This window comes from Eurytemora carolleeae, unplaced genomic scaffold, assembly GCF_000591075.1.
Source record: "Eurytemora carolleeae unplaced genomic scaffold, Eaff_2.0 scaffold181, whole genome shotgun sequence".
Lineage (NCBI taxonomy): Eukaryota > Metazoa > Arthropoda > Copepoda > Calanoida > Temoridae > Eurytemora > Eurytemora carolleeae.
This window is the reverse complement of record NW_019396084.1, coordinates 54,487-66,080: the sequence shown is the minus strand read 5'-3', so window position 1 is coordinate 66,080 and position 11,594 is coordinate 54,487. Positions and strand designations below refer to the sequence as shown.

The following is an 11,594-nucleotide window of genomic DNA, read 5'->3' as shown; positions in this document are numbered from 1 at the left end:
CTGCTAAACCAGTTCAAGTGTTGTTAATATGATATAATTAATGTCTTTGTTAAAGTTAATTCACTCAAGGGACAAATTGAAAATTATATAATTTTATGTTTCTTTTTACTAACTCAGTTACCATGTTTTAAATCATATTTTCGTTGCCTAACCCTCCTGTTTATATTTTCTGCTTGAGTTTATAGTATTTGCAGATGGGTTTATATCAACTAACACTCTCAATAGTCTTAACACAAAGTATAAACAAATCCTTCATACTCAATAATACATTGAAAGAAAATACTTTAAAGGAACTGAAGGGACTGTGCATGTCATTTCATTTAATCCTTCATTTCAAGAGTGGCAGGCCAAGTTCACAATAGCACCGTTTAAAGGGACTGTAAGCGGGATTTCAAATGAACTTCACGCACAGACACACTCCCCTGACCCTTTAGTAAAAGTAAATTCAACCGTTTGTTGCACCGGATATTCCTATTGAGTGTCTGCTTTATTTACCAAATGTCCGGGCGATACAGTACAAACTGGGATCGGAAAGGTTGACCCGGCTCGGAAATTTAAATGTACTATGGCTGCCCGAGCAGAGGACAATATCATGGATGTACAATTCGGTCTCTTTGTTTGATCAAGTATGAATTAAATATCTTTTTTATCTTAACTTTTTTTTTCATTTTTGGTTTAACATTTCTTGCTTTTAAGTTTTATACAGAGAATTTTCCAGAAATAACCAATTTTTGAGTGAGAATACGTTATCTTCCACATTTCCATATCTTTGCCATGGAAAATAACCAAATATCTGCAGCATTTAACCTTGATTAAACAAAGATTCAAAGATTAAATAATAAATATAGATCTATAAACATAGTTTCGTGAACAATCTCTTTAACACAAAGTATAAACAAATCACTCTTCCTCACACAATAGATATTATAAGAAAACACTTCAAACCTCCAATCCTTCCTTCTTTCATCTGAAACCCACTTGTCCCAAACTATCTCAGGAAAAGTTTTAAAACTTTCTTTTCAGGCAAAGTGATTTAGTTGGCCTAGTTTTTACAATTTAATTATTGTATGTTGATTCAAAACTACTTCTCTGACAAAAACTTGATAAAATTGTAAAATTAAAATACAATATAAAGATTTTAAACTTTCCTTTCCTCAAAGCGGCTCTAGGTGTTTACAAATACAATTGTCTTCAAAAATCAAATTCGTTTTTAAAGGGATTGTAAGCGTAATTTCAAGTGACTCTCCAGGGGGTACCCTTGAAGCCTTAATCTGATAAAAATGTGGAAGACTCAAATTGTGTTTATCTCTGATATTGCTCCATTAATTCTTAAAGCAAAACACTCTCTTTCGTAAAAAACCTCAAATGAAAATAAACAGTTTAAATACAAAGAAACATGGATATCTAATTTATATACTTGATCAGACAAAGTTTTCAAGGGTATTGTTGTAAATCGGACATTGTCATTCTTACTTGGCGGGTCACGCTTACAGTTCCTTAAGTTTATCCAGAAAATAACAAAATTCAAAAAAAAGAATATTTCCATAGTAAATTAGAAATTACAAACCAAATGTAATTACCGTAAATTGCAAAAAAAACTTGATTTTACAGCAACATAAAGAGAACCCCTTTTTTCTGTTCCAAGATGCTAAGACGAAGTACACATCCTAGTTTTTCTAGTTTAAAATTGATTATTTTGATTAGTGGGTTGATTGTTTATTTAAAATTGCATTGACATTCTCTTTAATTTGAAATAATGTAAACAAATGCAAGGCAATCAGTAAGTTTCTAAAAACTTGGAAAAGTTTTTCTAATCGCTAAACTTCTTAGTTGTTAAATTACCGGTAACCAAAAACATAATTTGTATAATTTACAGTGTCAAATATATAATTTGTATAATTTACAGTGTCAAATATATAATTTTTTTATAACTTTGTGTTTATATAGTTTTTTCTAGCTTTTGAAGTAATCAACTCAATGACAAAGGAACTGAGTTTTTGGCATAAACTCAAATTTTCTAATTTCTATATCTTTGCAACCCGATGGTGTAAACTTTCGATATTTCAGAATTAGATTATTTGATTTAATAGAATTCATGGTTTAAAATATCTGAGGTTAACGAGATTGGGCTCAGACTCAATTCCTTTTTTTTTCTTATTGATTTTTCGGAGCACAAGGATACAAAATATCGATTATTAAAACTTGGAATAACAAAATCGATAATACAAAACGTTGCAGCGCTCGGCCCGAACAATTTTTTGACCCTACCTAACCCAACACAATGTAAAATTCTGTAGTATTGAACATTTGTAGTATTCAACGTTTTGTAGTAGTCGACGTGTTGTAGTAGTCGACGTGTTGTAGTATTAAACGTTTTGTAGTATTTAAAGTTTTGTCGTAGTCAACGTTTTGTAGTATTAAACGTTTTGTATTAGTCGATGTTTTGTTGTTCGGTGTTTTAATAATTGACATTTTGTACCCACTCTGCTTTTTCTACCTTTCCCAAATTTTCCAGAAGTGGGGGAGGGGGGGGCGGGGTTACAAACCATCATAAGCCTCCTCCGTTGTGAAGATTTATTATGTTTAAGTGTGATATGTTTAATGGATCCCAAGTATTGTGTTTACAATATCAATAAAGGAAACATTATTCGTGTCTATACTATTAAACTTATATAAAGCATCTACATCATCTATCTTTTCAATGAAAATGATATAAACATAAGAAAAAGAAGAAAATATTTATATCTGAGGCAAATTTTAAAAAACATAATTTTTTAATTTTTAAAAACTTTTTTTATTAGTTGTCGAAAATATTTAAACAGTGCTTAGGTTTTTTTTAATAATTGATGTTCTTTAACATTAATAGTTTAAAAATTCACAAAAACATGTCATCTGGTTTAAAAACAAGATCAAGCGCAATTAAGCCTAGTTGAAAGTTCTCATTACTAGAGGAGCTAATTTCATTAACAAATATTGTGGTGTCCATTCATTTTAATAAAACTGCATGGTTCTTTAGTTATATATTTCAATTCCTGTTTAAATAATAAAATTAATCAAGTTGAAACGTTTAATATTTAATGAGATTACAATTATTTTACTTGTTTCATCCACAAACTTGTCTAATTTGTATAATTTTTTATGATTTCTACTCAGTAAGCTTTTTTTAATAAGTTTAAGGGTAATCGCATTGGAACACATCGGATTAAGTGATCCAATGCAAGGTTCATTTTAAAATTTGTTTAAAATGTACTCTACCTGGGAGGTATTATAAACCACATTGATGTTTTTTAAACATATGTGTTCTCTATTTTACCTAGATTTATAAACCATCTAAAGATATGTGGATTACAGCGAAATATATGATGGCAAAAATGACAGTTGTTTAAAACCTAGAGTGATAGTTGGGTTGGAAAGAGTACAATCATGTATTCATTAATCTTTTTTATAATTTACTAAATTACCAAAATCATCAACAGAAATTTTCTAATTAAATTTTGATTTAATATTAAAAATTATATAACATTTCTATGAAGGATTAATTTTGCTAAAACCTTTTAGAGATGGATTTTGTGGATTGAGATAAGGTCATTCATTGTACTTTTTATATTGAACAAATTCGGTTAATACAAAACAAAAAGTTATTATCAAGAGATTAAAATTAATAAATATTGTGTCATGGCTAAAAGAAAATCTTGAATTCAAACCTCAAATCTAAAAATAAAAAAAATTGTCAATAAAAAACAACATGATAAATTACAAATATCAAGATATCCCCGAAACGATCACACGCTTTATCAATATGAATTGAATATACAAACTATGTTAAGAATGTTATTTTATTTATGAAATATTTTCTTGTGTAAAACCATCATTCATGTTTTTTTCTTTGTCGAGCCTTAAATGACGAACGACCATGCTCACCATGTCTGGTTTTTATTCTAACTTTCATGTTTTATAAGCCAATGTACCCAGGTGTGTAGTGTAAATATTGATGGTTTCCAGATATAATGTACCCAGGTGTGTACTGTCAATGTTGATAGTTTCCAGATATAATGTACCCAGGTGTGTACTGTAATTATTAATAGTTTTCAGATATAATGTACCCAGGTGTGTACTGTAATTATTGATAGTTTACAGATATAATGTACCCAGGTGTACTGTAAATATTAATAGTTTCCAGATATAATGTACCCAGGTGTACTATAAATATTAATAGTTTGCAGATATAATGAACCCAGGTTGTACTCTAAATATTAATAGTTTCCAGATATAATGTACCAGGTGTACTATAAATATTAATAGTTTGCAGATATAATGAACCCAGGTGTACTGTAAATATTAATAGTTTCCAAATATAATGGACCCAGGTGTACTGTAAATATTAATAGTTTCCAGATATAATGTACCCAGGTGTTCTCTCATCTCACTACATCATCTTCTCAGCAATATTCTATTGGCAGTTCAGGTTAAGTTTTCAACAAAGAAAACAAATATTTAACTTCAAAATATTTTATAAACGCATAAAAATGGCTTTTTAAAGATACAGTAGTTGTACAAATAAATTACACCAGTAAAGTCAAGAAAAGTTATTTCAGGGGTGTACTCATTTTTTGTACTGCAGTGTACTGTCTCTGGGCGGTAATGTAAACACAAGACGGATGTTACAGCCTTGCATGGAATCCATTTTCACAAAAATAATCTATGAAATATTCTGGTCATAGGAAACTATTATGTGAATTTTCAAAATTATCAAAATTAAATGCGTTTAACCTCCTCGGATACTAAATGAACACTGATGCATCTATATTTGTTTACAAAGTCCGGCCGGAGAGAACTGGTTTCAATATGTACGCAGAGTATACGCGGGCGCAATTAACTTTCCTTCCATCAGTACCTTGAGTAAAGTGAGTTGTTTAATTCGCATAGGCACAATTTAAACCTTAGTCTGATATCATGTTTAGAATCTGTGAATCATAATATCATCACATGCATAAATAATCAAAATATATTTCTGAAGATAAGATATAAGTTTAACTTCTACAGTTTAAATGTTACTCCAGTGCATCAAACATGAAAATTAAAAAAGGTTCTCTACAAGATTATAATGGAAGGAAAGTTAATTGCAGTTGCGTATACTCTGCGTATATATATAATTCTCTGGGCGAAATTTGTAAACAAGAATAGATGCATCAGTGTTCGTTTAGTATCCGAGGAGGATAAAAACATTACATTTTGATAAATTTGATAATTCACATAATATATTCCAATGACCAGAATATTTAATTGATTTTTTATGTGAAAGATGGATCCCATGGCAGGCTTCCACATCCGCCTTGTGTTTACATTACCGCCAAGAGACAGTACACTGTACACTGCAGTACAAAAGATGCGTGCACCTCTAAAAAAACTTTCCTTGCATTATAACCTTGTCTATATTTAAGTTAATTAAACACACTCATTGAATACATTTATTTGCAGAGAAACCAGGAGTAAGCAGGGATTTCTAGAGTCAGACAAATTCATAGAAAAAGGAAAATTTGGTTCATTTTTATCATGTTTTATTTTTTTTTAATGCAGGATTACTCTTTTTTGTTGTCTATTCAATAATGTAAATTGCCAGGGTGTTAGTTTAATTGTTAATTATATTGTTAATTATATTGTCTAATGTATTATTGTCCTGTTGTTATGGTATTAGTTCAATTGTTAATTATATTGTTTTAATTATATTGTCTAATGTATTATTGTCCTGTTGTTATGGTATTACGTCAATTGTTAGTTATATTGTCTAATGTATTATTGTCCTGTTGTTATGTTATTAGTTCAATTGTTAATTATATTGTCTAATGTAATATTGTCATGTTGTTATGTTATTAGTTCAATTGTTAATTATATTGTCTAATGTATTATTGTCATGTTGTTATGGTATTAGTTCAATTGTCTAATGTTTTATTGTCCAGCTTTTATTGTACATAGTTCAATTGTTAATTATATTTTGAAAAGTGTCAATTGTCAACTAGTCAGTGTCTCTTGAACAATAGTGAAAAAACGTTTAATGTTTTGTGAACTTCCAAAAAATCTAAGAAGTTTTGAAAAATTTAAAATTGGGTTTTCTAAACATTATTTTCTGTTCACAAAAAAAGTAGGATATTAAACAATACAAATGGAGAAACCCGAAGCAATACCCATCATTATGTGTACTGTGTTTTATGAGACAGAAATTAAAGAAGCTCTGAAAATAATGGAATTTTATTTTTATTTGACACAAACGAGTCTTTTTTAGATATAGAATAATTTCAAGAGCTTCCAAATTCTGTGATTAACTATTTAAATATTAAAACATATGTTCAAATATACTTTATACACAGTTTCTGATGTAAACGCCAAATTTTTCCTTTTAGTTAAAAATGTAAAAAAATAGATTGTACCATTAAGTAGTTGTCATGACCAGAAATTAAAAAACTAATGCCAACAAAATTGGGGGGGTGATAGCATTATGATAATTCAATTGAATTCTTGTTATAAACCTTCACAAATAAAAATAAAATGCCCTTAGAAAATTGGCCTATGTGAAGATGCATTTTACAGTCATACCGTTACTATAACCAAGCAATTCTAAAGTTTGTTGGTGGGGGGGATAGACATTACCGTCACCATTATGACTAAAAGACCCCCCCCCCTCCTCTGTTTTTAGTATAAAAGGAAAATTGTACCAGGCAGTGGCATTCAAAAACATTTTCCTATCCTCTATCGATTTTCGAAATCCAGTCTTCCAGTTCAGTTTTAACTAGGAAATCATGCAATTCAAAACTTTAAATTTAGATAAATTTTACCAAGGTTGTAATGCAAGGAAAGTTATTTCAGAGGTGCAAGCATCTTTCCTTGCATTATAACCTTGAATTTTACTAGCTTTATAGGGACTGTAAGTGTTTTTTTTTTCATGTTACCCTCTATGCAAAGATGGCAAGGCCCTAATAACAACGTTGCCCGTGAAACCTGTATCTGATCAAAATGTAGAAGTTGTTGTTTGTCTCTAAGTTTAAAAGTGTTTAATTCTGGTTATTTCCGCAAATTTCCCTGCAGAAGAAATACAAAGGTCTCCATAATTGAAAATAATGATATTATTTTTTAAACTATAATCATTGCAAGCTATTTCTACTTGACCAGACAATTAAATATTTGAATGGCCCCGTTGCAAATCGTTGCATTGTCATTGTTGTGTGGATGGGGACTCGAATTTACGCACAGTCCCTTTTTTAAAAAATAATTTTCTTTTTTCTTTCTTTTTTGAAATATTTTCCTGCATTTACTGTTTTCCAATATAAGATGGAAATTGAATTCTAAAATTTAAATTTAAAACATATTTTGAAGAAATAGATGATTCAGTTAATATTCTTTCCAGGTTTTTAAAGAATTATGGATTGAATTGAACCCCCATCTAAAGAGAAGAATGCAGGCCCAATTCTTTAAGCTTTCATCTGAGTTAAAATTCAGGAGATATCCTTGGTTTTCTACTTTATACTTTTCTACTTAACTTCATAAAACCATGCAATAGAAAAGACAAATATTGAAAATTTTAGATTGCAATATATTGGAAAAAACAAATTAAGATATCTTTCTCAAGGTTTATTATATATCAGTGGAAAAGGCACTGTGCATAGAACTCTTTATTTGAGATAAAAGGTGGGATGGGGGGGGGGGGGTTGTAGACTAGAACGACAGCTTTTTTTGAAAATGTTTTTATTTAAACTTAAAATTTTGATTTTATTTCGATATGGTGTACTGGCCAAGATGAAAGAGAGAGTTAAGACAAATTTTAAGATATTAGTTTAACATCGTGAAAGTTTGCTTTTATAAGGGCACAAGGGATTTCAGATTTTCAAAAAAAATGTGCAGTATATTAAAAGTTAAGAGGTTGAGATTGAAAATAGAAGATTATATATTTTATTTAACATTACTGTTGCTCCTTTGTGACCTCGTGACTCCTATAGTTTGGATTTTAAAGCCAATGACGAGAAAGCAAATTAACTTGGTTATGGAGTAAAAAATTCATAACATTTCTTGTTCTTGTTAAAAAGCTTTTAGTCATGAGATTTAGTTTATTTTGACGTAGCTCTTTTTGGTAAAATTTCAGCACAATACACCTTTATTAACCTTTTTATTTAATGAAGAATGATTATGTTTGACCCCTGTGCTATGAATAAAAGTGAAACTAAACAATAGAAATTTCTCTAACAAAAGTCTTTTATTTAGTTAAAAAGTAACATCAGGACCTTCTCCCTGAGTTTTTATATAATCATATTCAAATTAATATGAAACTTTATGCTTGGCATGAAAAAGAAAACATATATCACTAGGATTTAATGGTGGATTAATGGTGGATTAATGGTGGATTAATGGTGGATTTCCAATAATTTTTATCGAAATAATTTTGTTGACACTTTTGTTTATTCTGATCATAACTTTTTCTTTCACATAATTGTTTGGTCTGGTCGGTTCAGCCGTTTTAATGTTTATTGGATAAAAACAAGCATGCCAACGGACAAACATTGTCTATATAAATTTGCTGCATTTCTTTCTATAAACTCTGCATTTATTTATTTGTTTCTCCAAGCTATAACATTAAACCTTTATAACGCTGGTTGAATAACTGAAAAGATATATAAGAGTGGGGCAGGGTACAGATTAATCATGGCCTGTTGGCAAATAAATGACTTCTCCTCTTCAGAATAAGTTTTCTTTACATTTCATTTAGATTTTCCAACCTTAATCCTGTTCATTCAGCTTCAAATCAAAAGGTTACGTTGTTTTTTTTTTCCAAAATTTATAAATTCTTGCTTGTAAAAGGCTCCTGAAGGTCTGTAAATATTAAAATATAAAAACAGAAAATTTAAAAATATTTTAACCAATGTTTACTAGTGAAGTTGTCCAACATAAGATTGTAAATGAATATATGAAAATACTAAAATAAAATAAAATATAAAAAAAGATATCTGAACCAATGTTTAATAGTAAAGTTGTCCATCTAAGATTGTAAATAGATATATGAAAATACTAAAATAAAATAAAATAACAAAAAGATATTTGAACCAATGTCTGATGATACAGTAGTACATGTGTACAACATCAGATTGTCAATGAATATACAAAAATAATCAAATAATAAAAAAAAAATAATTTGAAAATTACTTGAACCAATGTTTGATGGTCTAGTTGTCCAGCATGAGATAGTTGTAAGGGAAGGAGAGGATACAAGAATACCTTGTGAAATACAACCAGGATCTCAGGATAGGGTAAATACTTTCAAATACAATTTTATAATATTTTTGCCTTTTTTAATGTAACCACAGTGGATATCAAAATCGGGATTATGAATATCCAACAACATAATCCTGCAAAAAAACGGTTTAGTCGTTTTGTCGTTTATTGGATACAAACGGTTTAGTCGTTTTGTCGTTTATTGACACAAACATTACAATTACCAACGTCTAAGCTTAAGATATAGCTTCTAGATACGAGGATCTATTTTTTAGTAAAAAATGTCTCCTTTTTCTGTTAGAATCTTAGACGAAAAAAAATTGTTCAAACCAAAAAAAATGAAACGAATTAAGCAATGAAAGGACATTTAAAGTATTTAACCAAACTTTTTGTTTGTAAAGAATTTGATAATTTCTAAACGAGAAAAAAAGATGTATCTAGTTTTATTTTTAACATGAAACGTAATACTTAATTTTTCATTTTTGATCTATTCTATAAAGTTAAATAATTAACTGATTCATGGAATTGTGTCATTATTTGCATAATGCTCTGATTTCTAATCCCTCTATCTTCGCAACCCATTAAAATAGATATTTCAAACCATGAACTAAGATTTAAATTCTAATTTTTAGTTTCTAATAGCTATGCTTGCATTATTCAGAAATAAAATAGTTAAAAAATGGAAAACAAAAAGAATTATTGTTTCTGATTTATTATGATTGGATACATTTGCTTATCCAGACATTTTTTTCCAGTATTTTGTTGTTTTTCCTCTGCACAATTCTCAATCATGAATTCAAATGATTGAACATCTTTTGCATTAAAATAAATTGGTTCATTTCCTCTCGTTTGATTTGAACATCATGATTTCTATTTCTTTATAACAAAATAAATGATAAATTGGTTTATTGTATTTTTTGCAAATTCATTATTTTTATAAGAATACAAGTATTATAATGCATGAAAATTCAAAACATTTATTTAATCTTTAAACTCCTTGTTCTTCTAGAAATAAGAAATATAAAGTTACTAAATTCGCTACTTACTATATTTGTAAGTACTGTATCTTTGCAACCTGATAGTGTTAACTTTCCTATTGCAGACTCACAAAATTTGGTCTAACAAAATCCATACTTTGAAATATCAAAGATCCAACTTATTTTTTTGACAATGGAATGGGGGGAGGGGTTTAAATTGGCAAAAATTCAGAATTTATATCTTTTACAGGATTTTAATGATATATCTGACCGGCCTACTCTAATTATTTGGTACAAAAAAGACCAGCATCTTCCAATATACAGGTACAAAATATTTCGTAGAAAATAAATAAATGTCGTCTTTCTTATAGAAATGGAAATGCGAGAAGCAATAAACGAAAATTTGCAAAATTTAATAATTAATATTTCTTAACGTGAAGATATACTCATTGTTCAAACCTAATAGCTATTAAATTATTGTTGAAATTTTGTAGTAATATTATTATTGTTTTGTTTTTTCTAAGCAATTAAACAAATACAATGAAAAAAAACACATTGTTTGGTCTTTCTTCCTTATATATCTGTATGTACTGCATGATTGGTTACTTGGCCATTGGTTTTATTTTGCCTTAATGATACCAATCATTCATTTCTTTAGTCTGGATCTTAGAAGATATTCACAGGACTACAGAGGGGCACCATGGAGAAATAACGATACCACAGGTAAAGACAAACATCATAGTGAAAATATCAATCTGTGGTTCTTCATTCTTTTCTTTATAGTTTAAACCTAAGTTTTTTTTAAAACGTAGCTTATATGTAGGTCGCATATTTGTAAATTTCGAGTACATAGCTTAAAATTTCATATTTTTTTTTATTTCTTCAATGATTCTAAAGATTTCGAAATATAAATAATAATATAAAATAAATCTTTATATAGTTTTCAAAAATAGTTGTTGAGAAAATGTTATAATTAAGTTGCAATTGAAGAAAAATGTAAAAAAAGTGATATTTCATCTGAATAAACTATGTGAATAAAGTTTGTTGTGCATTAGATAAACCCTGGGTCCTAGATTACATGTAGACGCAACTTTAATTCCATTTCATATGTAAATGGACGGCCTAATATAGAGATGGGCTTTATATTTTTCATACTGTTTCTTAGAATAAGGATTTTTACCATCTGTAACGTACATATAGGTTGTAAGTGATGGTTGATAATAAACCTTTTTAAGGCTGGGGGTCTGCATTTATGTAAACCGGGCTCTTGGTCGCTTCGCGCCCATCTTCTATTTCAACTGTGAACATTTTCTCTTTGTATTAATTTAAAACAAAAACAAGCAAAAATTTCGCGTATTTTAT

The 11,594-nt window shown here is 28.9% G+C and overlaps 1 protein-coding gene across 1 annotated transcript in view; it reads left to right on the top strand.

The window, feature by feature from the left end:
- The first annotated feature begins 4,362 nt into the window (after window positions 1-4,362).
- Window positions 4,363-11,594, top strand: part of LOC111717898 (uncharacterized) — a 41,251-nt gene continuing 34,019 nt past the window's right edge. Inside the window, exons 1-5 of the mRNA XM_023493363.1 lie at window positions 4,363-4,465; window positions 5,479-5,531; window positions 9,211-9,290; window positions 10,483-10,556; window positions 10,891-10,955. Coding sequence (XP_023349131.1) covers window positions 4,401-4,465; window positions 5,479-5,531; window positions 9,211-9,290; window positions 10,483-10,556; window positions 10,891-10,955 — 337 coding nt within the window. The 5' untranslated portion in view covers window positions 4,363-4,400. The remainder of the gene's footprint in view (window positions 4,466-5,478; window positions 5,532-9,210; window positions 9,291-10,482; window positions 10,557-10,890; window positions 10,956-11,594) is intronic.